Genomic DNA, 16557 nt, shown 5'->3' with positions numbered 1-16557 from the left:
GTCTGGATCCTTGTGAGGTTTGTATTTAAAACAATAGTATATGCAATTTGTTTTGGATTTTGAAAACTTAAAGCCATTTTCATTGGCCCATTTTTTTATTTTGTTAAGGCAGAGTTGCAGTTGCGTTTCTTGCTTGCATGTTCTTACCACGACATGAAATATTGAAATCATCCACGAAAAGGCACCCATCAACATAACTGTTCATGACATTAGTGAGGCTGTTAATTTTGTTGCTAAAAAGTGTAACAGACAGGATGCTGCCTTGAGGGACGCCCTGATCTTGGTGGAAATAATCAGACAATGTAGAGCCCACCAATTCTAAGCCAGACCTTCACGGGTGACCTGGGAGTGGATAAAATATCACACTGGAATATGCAGAATAACAATTCAATTACACACGCGTCAGTGCTGAAAACAATATATTTATTTCGGCTTTGACATGCATCACATACTACAGCGAGGGGCAAATACAAGGATCATTATATACACGACAGTATCCACAGACTCGAATGTTCAGCGTTTCGTACAGTAATTATACACAAGAATGACCGCTGGTTTGGGGTGCAATTTCCAACAATTTCCATTGTCTTAATATACCAATATTGAGGGGATACAGGGATCTGCTATTTAGGAGGAAAACTGTGTTACGACAGACAACATCAACAGTTTAACATAGTATCATGTTGGAACAATTGCTGAGGGCGCTTTTTGTTCGTGCTTGAATTCTGGCTCGAGGAGGTAGCGCTGAACATTAACCTCTGTGGTGGCATTGTAAATAATTCTGGTTACATGTGGCCACGTCTTCTCCACAGCAAAGGGATCTCTTGAAAAGAAGGATTGTCTGTCATCGTAGACTGAAAAGAACAAATGTTTGCTTGTTTAGTCCGCTTGGGCGGGATGGGGTTGACTAACAAAATGTGAAGGGCCAGAGGCCGTATTGTTGTTGTTTTTTCTCTCTAAAAATCAAATAGTTTATACAAGATTTATATTTTACAAAATTGTAGAATGTACAAATTAGCTGGAACATAAGTATCTATTTTGCATTAAGATACATCTTTAAATGATATCACCTACCTGTGAACACTTTGGGCAGAAATTGGGGGGATCAAAGACAGATTCATCGAACTCTGCACCGAGGTTTGAAAACCCCGTTGATTGAAGGAAGTTGTCTGAATAAGAGTACACAGTAGGTTAGTTTTAAACCAACATCCACTGACAACATAAATATATTCACAATTGCTGAACGCGGCGTTAAACAACAGCCAAACCAAATCAAAGTAATTATCAATTATTATCTAAAAGTCGTTTTTGAGAAATGAATATAAACATTGCCAACGAGTATTGTACTTCAAACTCAACAGGGCGATATCAAAATGGGCTGTGGGTCGCCAGTAACTAAGGCGAACATTCCTTAGAACCTGAAGAAGGGAGAGAAAAAACCCGGAATAGTTTTCATATTTAAGTAAAGGAACACAGTAACTGGTGGTGCAAATGGTACTCACATTTATCCTTTCCGTAGAGGTCTGTTTGTAAGGGAATGCATTCTTTCGAGACAACAACGAAGCTGTCTATCACGCTGTTGGGGTGCGGACCAAAGCCACGGTCGAGTTCATAGTAAATTGTTGATGACAGCGAGTTACTTCCGAATCCAAGAGTGAAGTCAAAGGCTTTTTTGAATTTATCTGAAAAACAGATGACTCAATAAGATTCTTCATATTTACCATGACAGACAAGCTATGAACACGTGTTGCACACAAAGGTAGTTGTTATAATTACGTAATAGTAAGTGAGTTAAATGTAAGGCCACTTTTTCGCAATATTCCGTGAAAGGGTGTAGTGGCCAACACCACATTGACAAAATGCCTCAGTCAAACTTTGACACTGAAAGAATTATCATGGTACGTTGTCGACGAGTGAGTATGGCTTTATGCTGCTTATAGCAATTATCCAGCAACATGTCAGCAATATAACGGCGGGTGACACCAGCAACAGGCGTCACACATTGTGGGCAATCGAAAGCTTCACACATTGAATACTTTCACCACTAGGCAACCCCACTATGTTATGTTACAAATGTCAAATGGGTTTATTTATTGTTGTGTGGACTTCAGAAATTTCCTACTTCCTTTTCATCTTGAGTGCACAACGAGTTGAAAGCCTAAATGGGTCAACTTTTATTCTGAGAGATGTAGGGGGAGCCTATGAGTGAGCTGTAAGGTCGGGTGGACTCGAATATGTCCTGAATATCCCTGAACGCGGGGTTAAGCAACAAACAACCTTGTAGACATGTTTTACAGTAACATATATATTAAGTATATGATACTTACCTGTAACACAGAACTTAGCAAATGGAAGGGTTAACTTCTGGACGCGACATACACTCTTCTTTAGATCAATTGTATACAGCAGACCCTTAAACAAGACAATATAAGGAATTCAGTCAATCATAAAATATTGATCACAATTAAAACCAGCACACTGTAATGTTGCCGTAAAGAAGTTCTTTTAACTTTACTCTAGGCCACTGTGGCTTGAATGCATACAGATGCATTTAGATAACCGCATCTCCCCTCTGTTCGAATACTATAACTTACACTGCCAGAATCGGTTAAGCATTGTTTCTATGATTCAGTGAGTATAAGCAATATTCCAGCTATACCACCGCGAGGGACACCAGAAAGAAATGTGGCTGACCTTAACAAAACCAAAAACACCCCTTTTGAAACGGGGGATGTGCCAGAATTTAAATAAACATTTCTTGGAGAGCTAAAGTGTTTGGCGCTCATATAAAATTTTCAAGCGATCTTATGACATCGTCCTCTGCTGGTTGCAGGGTCACGTCGGCATAGCAGGTAACACAGAGGCCGATGTTGCAGCTAAAGCAGCTCTTGACAAGCCCTTACCTCCACTGCTGATCCCGTACAACGATTTCAAACACTATCAAAAGTCATATACGCGGGACCTTATGCTAAAAGGTGGGACACCTATGTAGGAAGAAATACACTTCATTGAGGTGAAGCCAACGATTGGTTATCCCCACGTGGGTTGTCAGTCAAGACGTGATGAGGTAATTTTTACGACTATGTATCTGCCACAGTCGGTTTACTCATGACTATCTGCTGAAAATTGATAGGGATGGACCTCCCATGTGTGTCTCTTGCGATGGGTTGGTCACCATCAAGCATATTCAGCTTGACTGTGTGGACTTTGCGACTGCCAGGAAATCACATTATGATGAGAGAAATCTGAAAGATCTGTTTTCTCGCGTGAGCGGGCATCTCATTGTTCACATCCTGAGGGAAGTTGACCTGTATCATAAATTGTAACTATGTAATGTGAATAACGAATTGCGTGCTTTTCAATTTAGGGCTATGACATTTTCTGTTTGCAATAACAATGTAATGAATATATATGCTTTTAAAATGAAACTCATTTGGACTTTGTACTTAAAATGTGTATTCATTCAGGCTTGATCTCATCACTATATGGCTGGAATAGTGTTGATGTGACTTGAAACCCAACTGAACTCAACTATACTTTGCAGGCCCACGGTTGCCCTAAAGCCTTACTTACCAACCATCATATAAAGGTATAAACGGAAGACCAACCGATCTACCTAAACAGACATATATAATGACGTTTCATTCAGTTGCAATGCTTTAATGCCAGATTGGTTGTACATATTCATGCATTTGTCTGATCGTATTTCTTTTGATAAGGAATTAACTGGACCAAATTTTCAAAAGTATTCAGGGTCGGAGGCCATGTATACTGAAAACAGACTAATGAATCATAAAAATAAAATATATATTCACACTCGTACATGTTTACATGAATACCGTTTACATGTTAATCAATCATTCTAAATGTCCTTGTCTTGATAAATTAAGTGTTTCAATCAATTGTTTTTTTGACATAATGCACATGTTATTCTTATTTGAATGTATATCACCGGGTCCGTATACTTGTAAATATGCCAAAAAATGCGAATATTATTTTTAAATCAGGGTGTGCCACTCATTCACAAGCGCGTCACATTAAATATTTTAAAGTCTTTTGAGCAATACTAACGACGTGTGAAGCAATGTGATATCCCTACTTATCAGTAGATATTGAGTTGTACTGATACATACAGGCGTGTTTCTCCAGTATTGTGTTATTGTATGAACCCTAAACATACATCCTTTTATTTTAAATTTAAATTTTCAACAACACAAAAAAACTGATAATGACGAAAGTCATCACTATGGGATTTATAGCCAGGTTTTATTATGAATCGTCTATAGAAATATCATTTTGTGGTTACTTGCTAATTGTATATATAAGTCTGTGATATTCTACTTATTTTACTGCCGTTTGATGATAGTTAAACCGTTTATTTTTTATAAGCTACATAGTTTGCAAAGTCACATTATAACTTAAATAGGTCAGTCACGAAATACCAGTGCGAAACAGAACAAAAAGAAAGGTAAGATTAACCTTACCCCTTTGTGATCGGCAATGACTTTGGATTCTCCTTTGGTGTTGTCAAGGCTGAAGTTGCTGATGATGGCTATCCTTTCATTGGCGGCATCGTAATATTCTATAGAACTCCCCTGAAACATTGCATTGCAAGAGTTGGTCGCAATAGTATGTTACAATAGTCTATCATTATCGCAGACCCGTGAAGATCCGGGGTGGAATAGGTCTTCGGCAACCCATGCTTGCCACAAAAGGCGACTACTTGTCGTAAGAGGCGACTAACGGGATCGGGTGGTCATGCTCGCTGACTTGGTTGACACATGTCATCGGTTCCCAATTGCGCAGATCGATGTTCATGCTGTTGATCACTGGATTGTCTGGTCCAGACTCGATTATTAACAGACCGCCGCCATATAGCTGGAATATTGCTGAGTGCAGCGTAAAACTAAACTCACTCACTCACTATCATTATCGCAAGAGCTGCCCCCAAGCATTTAACTAGTGTTAGAGAGTGCTTTTGAAGAGAACGTAAGGGAGGGAGGAATTGTGCTTGGACGAGAAAGAGCAAGATGGTGCATTTCACGACAGAGAGAGTAAGTTCGTTTATTTGACGATAGGAGAAAGGAAGAGTGTATTTTGCGATGGGTTGATAAACAGCATGTAACGGGAGATAGTGGGTTTGTGCATACGATGGGGGAGAGCTTGAAGACGGGAGAAAAAGAAAGAGTGCCTTTTACGACAGATAGTAACTAGATTTCTCGAGCGAAGGATACTGCGATTGACGAGAAAGAGAGTAAGATGTTGCATTTTTCAAGGGACAGTGTAGAGTGGAATTAATGAGAGACAGAGAGTCCATTTATCGAGAGAGATTACTTACAGCATCGACGAAAGGAACATTCACCCCCTCTACTTTTAACAGAGCAAGACCAGCGGAGAATCTCTGGGCAAACCACTTATCAGGGGCACAGCAGACATTTGCCCCTCCCACACAAGTGGACAACACGGACAGCAGGATTATGTACCCCAACATGTTTCCAATGTTTCCAGGTGATCGCCAAATGTGTGGTGCGAGCCGAGGTTCTCTACCTTATAAGCAATAAAACCCTCTGGGGGTGGGGGGAGGAATCTAATATTAATCCGCTTTTATTAGATAAAACGGCTACCGACTGCTTTTAATAACATTTTAATGAAACAGTTACTGTTGATACATTAAAGCTCATTCATGGCAATCTTACGGTTGGATTATGAATAACCAACAGCCTATAATTTGTAATTTATATTTGATACAAAATATAGTAATATCCACAGATTTTAATAAGTACGTATCATTTAATGCCACAACCAACAATCAATTAGTACGTTTCTTTCTCAAAAAGAGCTGTGCATGGGAACACGGCACCCATCACTGGATGCATTTGAAAATGATGATTTGTAATTAATAAATTGTGTTTTAATTGAATATAGTCTTCTTGATCATTTATTTGGATTCTGTAGTTCTTTAATGTTTAATGAAACGGTGGCTTTACTAACTGCAGTGATAATGCGAGCTTTCTAAAAAACATATTGGACTGTTTCGTAGTAGTAATAGTATTAATAGAGTATTAATAGAGCATTAATAAAGCGCATATTTCTATGCACAATGCATGCCCAAAGCGCACATGTTAGGATGAGAAGGCTGTTTGGAAAAGGTAAGCCTTAAGTGCGGTTTGAAAGGTTGAAAGTTATTTTATTTCTCTAAAATGTTGTGTCTTCAGTAATCCATGCATGTAAGAGGCGACTAACGGGATCGGGTGGTCAGGCTCGCTGACTTGGTTGACACATGCCATCAGTTCCCAATTGCGCAGATCGATGCTCTTGATCACGTCAGTGTCTGGTCCAGACTAGATTATTTACAGACCGCCGCCAAATAGTAGGAATATTGCTGAGTGCGGCATTAAACTAAACTCACTCACTAAAATGTTGTGGGAGATGATTCCACTCTGAAGTTGTAGCAGAAAAGAAAGTTATTTGACCAAATGTAACTGTTCTGACTTTTGGAATGCACAGAAGATTATGTGTCTTGGAGCGGAGGGATGTTGTTGGTTTTTCTGGAGAAATGAGATCGGACAGATATTGAGATGCATTTCCAGAGAGACATCTGAAGGTGAGAATACCGAGTTCAAATTTGATGCGCTGTAGAATGAGCATCCGGTGAAGGTCCTCCAACACAGGGGTGGTGGAGCTGACCCGGGGAGACATTGGCTGTGCTTACTGCTGTATTCTTGATCCGTTGAAGTCTATCAATCTGGCATTATTTTGCTGTTGCACCAATACAGTCTTGTCATCACCAGTGAGGGGACAAGGATAACAGCTGACTCCTTTGTGTGTAGCTTTCGGATGTTTCCAATATTTCGGAGGAATAGGTATCATGTCTTGTACAGGTTGGTAATGTGCTGGTCCAATGACAACTAGGCCGCCTCTGTGGTTTAGTGGTTAGAGCGTCCGCCCGGAGAGCGTTAAAATATGGTACTTGTTGGTCCCTGCCTGGCGCTCGGCATTAATGGGTACAACAAGGACTGGTCGGCTTGGGGTCAGTATAATGTGTCTGAGTGGGGTATTCAGGCTTCACTGCGGCATGGTATCTCAGTGGGCTAGCACTATAAAACCAGCTTCAGTCTGGGCTAGTACAAGCAGCCACATATACACATACACACGCATGAACGTCGTCATATGAGCGAAATACTCTCAAGCACGACGTTACACCCAATTTCACCTCACCTCCAATGACAACTCCTGATAAACAGTCACGCCAAGGTCCCTAACACTGTTAAATAGTAGAACTGAGGTTTCGCCAAAGTGAAACGACCTGATGTTGGTCTGTTTTCGGCGAGCTGTAGTCCCTACCAGAAAACACTCCTCGTTGAGCTTCAGCTTAACAGAAAAAATAACTTGGCTTCCGCAATGCAGAAACCTGATGGAAAGTGGACTGAAGCTGAAGTTTCCACCTAGAATCCAGTGAGTTTCCGTTCTTTTCTAAAGGTTTCCGCAGTGTTTCAGTTACCAACAACCCGACATAGTTTCCGCATAGTTTCAGTTACAATTTTCAGTTTCAGGTTCACAGGTTTTCATACACCTTTCCATTGAGCCAATTTTAAACATTCTTATGTATTCTTATTATAAGCTCTTGTTTAAAACAATATACGCAATTTGTTATAATCACAACGTTTACATAGAGGACAACAGAATATATAATATGATTCACTGTTTTATTTTCTCAACATGAATATGAATTCGCATTGAAGACAAATGAAAATCATACATACAACTAATAAACTAGCACTAAAGAACAGGTCGAAACATTTATGGGATAACTTAATCCAATTCACGAAATCATATATCATTTATAACAAGGTAGTACTATCATCAGTTAAACTTTCATTCAGTTATTATTTTGAAATAACCCTTGCACGCCTTGACAGTCAGCCACACATTCTCTGTCACAACTATCGCCAAACATCCACTATGAGATACATCATGCAATAACACAACATACAGCTTGCAATACAAAAATAAAACACAATAAACATTATATTATGAAATTGAAAATAAATTCAAATAAATTGCAGGATCTGGTCAGCTAGTTAATAGGGACATCCATTTGTTACTTTGGTTGGATGCCTCATCCTCGTTTTCATGTTGGCCTTGGCAAGTCCAGTGTCGTCGTGTATGCCCTAAGCTTGCTGGACTCCCAGACAAAGGGGGCGGAATGCAACAAATTGACGTTATCTTCGTCACTCACGACTGGTGATGTCATGTCTATTGTGAGGATTGTCGCTACCTTTATCTTTCATCTATCTGACCAATCGATAGATGCTAGTCTGTTTAGGCGTTGTGCAAGTTTCTGAAAATGGCAGGTAATAACGAATTACTAGGTTATTTCAATAAATTACACAAACATCACTCAACAGAAAATTGCCAATGCCAAGGATAATTAAAATAAGTAATCCAAAAGGAAGTTTGAATAAAAATAAGAACCAAATTGAACATTCACACTTTGCATTGTTTTTCTCAAAACTTAAATTATTAAATTCATCACACTTCATTGCTAGAATCGAATATCCTATTTTCTAAAGAGGACACAAAATCTATAAAAACTTGCTTGCCAGACCAGAGGTTGTAATATGTTATATATATCTGAATATTTCTTGCATTTTCTATGTAGTAATGATGGTGCTAGTAATAGGTTTTCATGGCATTGCCATGTGATACTGTATTCAATCTATTACAGTTCTTATTGTTGAGTGAGTGAGTGAGTTAATATTTATCGTCACATCGGCAATATTTCAGCCATATCGTGACGAGAACAGTTTATAATTCTATTAAAGATCAATATAGTTAGAAATTAAAACCCTGTTGACGAAGAACAGTAAAACTACTAATGTATCACAAATATCTATTTAAAACTAGTGATTAAATCTAAAATATTTGAACTATAAATGACAATACAATATAAAAACAGGCTATAGATTGCCAACGACTGAAGGTAGTTCACCATACTTGGGACTCGTATTGTTGAAGGCACAAGAATATTCACCCAGTAGATACTGTATGATGATGAAATTATGATGATTCTTAAATGTAAAGATACATGAAATAATCTTCAGAATATTGGTGTTACATATATTATTAATATACGAAGGAAATATTCTTTAAATTTGAAGACACATACTATTTGTTTTCCTGGTGCATTCAGTTGTTCATAAAATTGTCTTGACTGAACAGACGGGAAATTAGTATCTGTCATCAGCCCTTGTTATGACAAAGAACAACATCTTTACATTAAATTTTAAAATTTAAATATATAAACGTACGGACTTGTTTTTTTTGTTGTTGTTTTGCTGCTATTCTGTGTGATGCCTCCTTTCCAGTTTCTTGTCTCTTCAGATCATCACGCCTGTTCCGCCTCTCTCCAAAACGCTCATGTGCAAAAAAAGGGAATTATGTTTTAGGTTTTAAGTGAAAGAGTGTGTTTCATTTATTTTGTTTCACTTGTTAGGCAAAAGTATGTGAGCCATGTTGGCTTGTTTACTGATCCCGGTCCAATGTCTGCATTGAATAACATATATTTACACCATTAAGCCTTTGAGTACATTTAGAAGTCAATAACACAAGACTTCACCTGATGAAGTAAGCATTCACTCTGAAACGTGTTTTCTCATAATAAAGACGTTGACATCTATAAACCTTGTCTCTGCACGATTCATTGGAAATAATGAACTATTTATAATGAAAGTCACAACAGATCAAGGTGTCAGTTTGGTTGCAATTTCAAACAGATGTGAAGTTAAGCTTTGCTTGTTCCAATTTGAAATCATGATTATTAAGTTTACCGGTTATTCAAGTCCATTTGAAAATGGAACTTTAGTATGTTTCATTTTGTGGAAATGTATGTAGGGAAGCATAGTAATGAAATATTCAAAAAGAAATTATGTCTGTTTTGTAGTACCATAAACACATACCTTCAATAAGCGAGAGTCATCTTTTCTCCAGGATTAGTCATGATAACAGTTTTCTCACAACAGCCTAAATGAACATAAAAAATCCATTAAATATAACAAATACATTATATACAAATAATCATATTCAATAAACATTTACTAAAGGTATCTATGTACCATAGTAAGCACAAATCCAATGTTATGCACCTGTAAAATTATCTTTCAAAATAGTAGAGCAAGTACATTTTTTAAATAGACTTATTTTACTTGGGTTATAGCTAAAACGGCACCAAATGTATTTGGCAAAAAAAAGGCAACCTATTGGCAAAAACGGTGGGTGAGTGAGTGAGTTAAAATTTAACGTCACATCGGCAATATCTCAGTCATATCGTTACGAAAACCATTTACACAATAAAAAGTGAAAACATTTTGAAGATTAAAACCTGTCGACGATGGAGAGTAAAAACACCAGAGAATCACAGATATGAATATAAAACTAGCAAGCAAAGCTAAAATATTCCAGTTGAAGAAGACAATACATTATAAAACATGGGCTATAGATCGCCAACAACTAAACGGATTTCTGAGCTAAAACGGCACCATATATGAAAAACAAAGTATGAAGTTGACTTTTATGTTCTATTTCCTTTTCATTATAACATTAGCAAAATTATATCAACATATATAAAACATTGAGTTTATTTAATTAACATTTCTGGTGTACCCCCGTCATATCAAAGCTGGCATATCAAAACCATAACTCACTCACTCATTTCATTAAAAAAACAAGATTGGCAAGACGATAACAACAGCACCGTCAATATAACACATTATAAACCCCTGTAAGAATGTAACGACTCTTTCATGAATTGCATGAATTCACTGAATGATGCTCGATGGATAGCTGCACATCTGAGAGAAGTTGTGCAGCTTCTCTCAATTGTAAGAATGTAACGACTCTTTTCATGCATTGCATGAATTTACTGAATGATTGGTCCATGGCCGGATAGCTGCACATGTTGAGAGAAGTTGTGACAGAGACATGTCACCATCCTTGAACAAATTCCACAGTTCGAATACCTCCTCCTGCCTGGCTGATGATGACTTGTGGATGTAAGCCTCAGGTCTTCCTTATTGAATGAGCCTGGTCTGGAGGGGTAGGAGGCTGGCCTCACGAAGGAGCTCTGGGATGAGCATGCAGAGTCCCAATGACTGCTCTTCCACCTTGTTATTCATTCGCCTGTGCCAGCCTGAACAGAAGAAAACATATTTTCACAAAACTTTCTAAAATGGAAACCTGACAATGCCAAAATAGTATAAGAATCAGTAATAATTCTATTAATCTTTGTTTTATTAAGAAATGTATGCCTTCAAAAAGTTGTTCGTCCTGGACTGCGATGTTGAAGACTGGCCAGGTGTCGGGGTGGGGTGGTGTGTGAATATAGGACAGGAGATCCACTTACTCTCAAAGTAGTCAGTCAGTGCAGCATGAGTGCGAACCCGATCAGATATCTTCTGGAATAGCCTTGAGACATCAGCCGCGGGAAGAAATGGGAGTGACATCAACTTTCTTACGAATTTATGAATGTCATCTTCCTCCATGTAAGCTACCTGAAATAGTACATACACATATGAATATATGAAATAAATTATATATTATCGAAATAACAATCAATGATTGAATAATTCAAAGTTTCGAACGTACCTGTAGGCCCAGCTCTGACATTTTCGCCAAACTGCCTGTGTCAGGTGGAACAAGCATCCACGGACGCGGATGTCAGGCAAAGTCTTCTTCAGGGCCTTCCAGGCAGCCTGCTCGAAATCCAGGATGACAGTCTTCACTTGCAGTTGTTTGGGGAAAGCCTCTAGTAGGCGCTAGTATACATTCACATAGTCCGATGTCATTCGCCTTGACATAATCACAAAGACAAGAGGCATAAGCTTAAAGTCCCTACCGGAACGCACAAAAGCATGAATAGTCAGTAGTTGATGGAACGGCATTTAACAATCTTTAAAGTACCGTCCATGAACCACTGCCTACTCGTACTTAAGACTTAGTGTTGTAGTTGCCGGTCAGTGGCAAACACTAGATGCCTCTTGCCTTTGTTTCCCACGTCACAACGAAAGAAGTCTTCAGGGCAGGAAGTTTTCATCCAACTGAAAGTAGAAAATAGCACCATTACACATGTATAGTTTATTTGAAGTATAATGAAATATAATTTAAATAATAACTGCACTGTATTTTACTCAACCATATGACAAACCATTTACTTCAAAGTCCAAGGACCTAGGTTCCTTCGAACGAAGAAGCTCCCTCGTACGGTTGGCCATCCGTACTAGGGTAGCTTGGTTCTGTCGACCACCAGGCTTGTCAGGGTTGATATGTTTCTGTTGAGCTTCCTCTACAATGCTGGCGCTCGACTTGTAGATATCACCCACAGCTTTTTCCTTCGCCTGCAGAATATATAACAATTACACAGGCCGATTAATACACTACTCAATTAAAGGCCAGTTAACAATCTACTAAATTACTGGGACTGTAAATTATTAAACACACAAAATAAATACCTCCACTCTCACTCTGATTGCTGTCAAATGGCCATGTTGGGGTGGATGACAGTGGCGGTGTTTTCCCAAACTGGATAACTGATGCAGGACATGTGGTCGTCTTGTTTCTGACACTGCAGCGCCAGTATGTTCGAGCAGTTGTTGATTTCTGAAACAAAAAAATATTACTATACACCATGATGACATTCAACTTATTTATATATTATGTATTTATTAATTATACATATATTTATTATATATTACATTTATGAAGTTATATATTTAGGAAGGAGTGTCATCTGTACTTTCCCGAATGACATATGTGAATCCATATGAATCGGCGAGCTTCCTTCTTACCTTTCTGCGAACCAGTCTACACGATTGTGAAAACGTTATATCAGCCGTAGGGGGGTCGGGGAGGGTGTTGTCTATTATGGACCGTTCACCAACTTTTGCCAAAAGTATTCGGACACTTGACTTAATATCCATATACTCACATGTTAATATAGTGTAGCATAAAATTTATTCATGGATTTAATTCTCGTAAGATCCACGTCATATTTTGCAGATTTGTGAGGAATCATCTTACTAACAATCACATAATTTCTGTTACATTTTCCGGTGCCTTACTTATCGAATGACAACAATTTAATCAACATATGGGGTTGTGCATAATACGTAAGTTGATAAATGTGATGTCATTAGTTGAACTGAAATTATGTGCGCAGAGCAGAGATAATTTCAAATTTGCCTGTCAAATTTTATAAAGATCCATCCGAAACTCACTTCATGAAAATTCTTTATGCTACACTGAAATAACATGTAAGTCTATGGAAATTACGTCAAATGTGCAAATACGTTTTTGCACGGGGTCTGTACATTCGCAAGATTAACTTGTTTACCAATCCGGAAGGTAAATAATTCTTTAAACGTTATTTGACAACAAACAACTTTGGTTTTACCTTACACGGTCGTGGCACTGCGAGTTTTTCGCAGCGATGTCCGTATGTCTTTTCCAGGTCTTTTAAACGTAGTATATTTGTTCCTTTCAGAGACCTCCACTGGTTGCCAGTAAAATCTAGAATAGAGTTCAAGCTTCTGTATCACATATCGATGCCTCCATAACACCAGCCCTGACTATCTGTCTGAACTCTTGACTCCATACACTCCAGCACGTAAACTCCGATCAAGTGACCAAAATCTCCTCCAAGTTCCTAAATATCGACTGAAGACATTTGGCTCCAGATCCTTCTCCAGCACTGCCCCTATCCTCTGGAACTCACTTCCATCAGAGTTGAAACTGTGTCAAACCTTTGAGAAATTCAAATCAAGACTAAAGACCCATATGTTCTCCAAGTATCATGTGACAAGTGACATTTAACTCCACCCAACACTCCCTGACTTTTATCTTTATACATTCCCATTGTAGCACCTTGAGCAGGCATATCTGTCTGGATTGCGCGCATTATAAATGCACATTTATTATTATTATAAAAAACATGGATTAAATACTGAGTTGACCAAGAACAAAGATATGTTAACTTGGCAGATCTAATCCAGGATTTAGCTTGAGTTCTGTTTGTCAAAATGTGATTTTAGCTGCTTGAATCAAAGAAAAATTAGTGTTCAGAACAAGATTGTTTTAACAAACTGCCTTGTGGAGTACTGTTTGAGTTCTGTTTGTCAAATAAAATGGGATTTTTGCTGCTTGAATCAAAGAATAATTAGTGTAAAGTATTAAAATAAAGTATTAAAAAATTAAAAAGTCCTGCAAATGTATTTTGTCAAATTACATAGTTGTATGTGAATAAAATATTAAAAACCCGACTATCTAAGTTTTTTCTTAACATTTGTTTTAAAAAAATAAAAGGAGGACTTTTTTCCGGAGGACTTTCCTAGGTAAATTTAGTACATTTTTAAACTTAAAATATCTCACGACTTGCACCGAGTGGATCCAGATCACAACCTCGAATCAGATCACCGGACCGATCGAGATCATCGAATGGATCCAGATCACAACCTCGAATCAGATCACCTACCGATCTAGGTCACCTAACCGCTCCAGATCACAACATCGAAGTAGATCACTGGACCGATCCAGACCACAACCTCGAATCAGATCATCGGACCGAGCATGGTCACCTAACAGATCTAGATCACCTTACAGAGCCACTGACCAATCGGGATCACAGTACAGATCCACATCGCAGGGCCGATCCTTGTTGTGATCGACTTGGTTATATTTCCCCTTTCTAGAGATCCTTGTTTTGATCGACTTGGTTACATTTCCCCTTTCTAGAGATCTCTGTGTGGCAAAACAAATGTCTCAACTCATGCCCTGCTTCATATATACCAATCAGAGGATCGCTGCCTGTTCAGTATGAGTGCAACAGAAGCTTCATGATTGTCAGCGAGTTGCCAAGTCTTTACTATGATAGTGTGTATATGTTAAGATACATTAAGACAGCTTCAAATCTGTTTAATAAATACCACAGCAAGTATGATTTGCTTGCACACGTTGGCCTCATTTCACCACATACATACACATTTTGTGAGGTTTTGACATTTTTATATTTTTGCATATTCATACAGAAGTTGTGTTCTGAAATGCTGAATATTCCCTCTTGATGTACTTTCTCATACACTCACGCGCGCGCGCGCACATACATACATAATGCTTTGATTTGTTTGCTGAGTTCTAAGTTCTTTTGCTATAAACACATAATGCTAGTTTCAGTTGTGGAAACATGACGGAAACCTTGACTTGTTAGTTTTAGTTTTGTAAACTATGCGGAAACTCTCATTGTCTGTTTCCGGATACTGAAACCTAGTATCCATTAGGTTAGGTTAGGAACTTAACTCATGGCCAAGGGACAGATTCCAAGCTGATAGATTGTCAGACTGATATCAACTCACCAATTATCAATGTTCAATTAATGTCACTGAATAAAAGTATTCATCTTGTTCACAGCTAAATATTACGCAGGAGAATTCTTAGTCACTGTCATTCATCACCATGGCTAATGTTCAAGTAAATCTAGAGTTCATTCCGAATACGCAAGGTGATCGTAACCTTGTCGTAACCTATGATCAAGTCTGATACCAGACCTGACCTGTCTGCCCTGTACCAAGACGGTCTTCAACGTAAGTGACAGATTTTACATCTATGGCATTTGCTTATTTGCATGGATATGGGGTGGGGTGGGGGCCAGGGGATGGGGATGTTTGGGATTTAATTCGGGGCATGGACCATACTACGTGTATCTAATCGCAGTATACGTGCTATTTTATTCTTTACCTAATTGGATTCAAATCGCCAATGGCTGATGGGGTGGTATAAGTCCAGCTAGGGGCCATGCAGGTAGCCGATGCATTGTAGTTCCCCATTGCCTCTTGTTTGGTAATCTACTTTCCATTTATAGCCCGTTTTTATATTGTATTGTTCTTTTTCATAATATCGTGCTATGATAGCATGCTATTTCTACTTTGATATCTGTGATAAGCTTGTAGTTGTATTCGTCATCATCAACAGGTTTTTAATTCTGGTCTATTGATCTTTAATATATTTATTAATCGTTCTCGTCTCGATGTGGCTGGAATATTGCTGATTTGACGATAAATATTAACTCACTCACTGGAAGATTTCAATGTATCTGAATAGGTTAACTTCCACGCCACTGCTCAATTTCGATACAAAGATATTGCTGACAGCAAATTATTGTCAAAGCACATTGTGTTGGGCCTGTACTGGACAGAAAAATATAATACAATTACGACCAGTTTAACAATAAATTACACCGCCATGAATTAGTCTCTATCATCTAATCTACCATTGTGGATTTCCGATATGGTAGCTGTTTACAACAACAGGTTGAACTACATGTTTGTACCAGCTGGAAATTTCGAACGGCTTTTTTCCAATGTCATTCAATCTACTGCATTTACAGGAAATGTCATTGGAATCGCAAATCAGTGATTTGGGTATACTTACTGATCTTATGTTTCTCGATTTGAAATTGATATGCTATGCCTTTACAGACTGTCACTCAACCAGCGATTAACTAAAACGGGC

General features: G+C 38.3%; 1 protein-coding gene and 1 long non-coding RNA gene across 2 annotated transcripts; both read right to left on the bottom strand.

Moving 5' to 3' along the window:
- Nucleotides 1–1102: 1102 nt before the first annotated feature.
- On the bottom strand, nucleotides 1103–11429 carry LOC124267334. The gene is made up of 7 exons (XR_006896006.1): nucleotides 11402–11429; nucleotides 11019–11188; nucleotides 9312–9417; nucleotides 4485–4595; nucleotides 2328–2412; nucleotides 1503–1682; nucleotides 1103–1169 (listed from the first exon to the last, which is right to left on the bottom strand). It is a non-coding gene; the product is annotated as an uncharacterized LOC124267334 (long non-coding RNA).
- Nucleotides 11430–12037: 608 nt separating this feature from the next.
- LOC124267332 lies at nucleotides 12038–12702 on the bottom strand. Its single transcript, XM_046702251.1, has 3 exons — nucleotides 12507–12702; nucleotides 12210–12392; nucleotides 12038–12095 (listed from the first exon to the last, which is right to left on the bottom strand). The coding sequence occupies exons 1-3, from the start codon at nucleotides 12690–12692 to the stop codon at nucleotides 12072–12074; spliced, it is 393 nt and encodes a 130-aa protein (XP_046558207.1). The 5' UTR covers nucleotides 12693–12702; the 3' UTR covers nucleotides 12038–12071.
- Between the last annotated feature and the right edge of the window lie 3855 nt (nucleotides 12703–16557).

Source organism: Haliotis rubra, unplaced genomic scaffold (genome assembly GCF_003918875.1).
Source record: "Haliotis rubra isolate DU_JTF1 unplaced genomic scaffold, ASM391887v1 Scf1303, whole genome shotgun sequence".
Classification (NCBI taxonomy): Eukaryota; Metazoa; Mollusca; class Gastropoda; order Lepetellida; family Haliotidae; genus Haliotis; species Haliotis rubra.
This window is presented reverse-complemented; position numbering and strand designations above follow the sequence as displayed.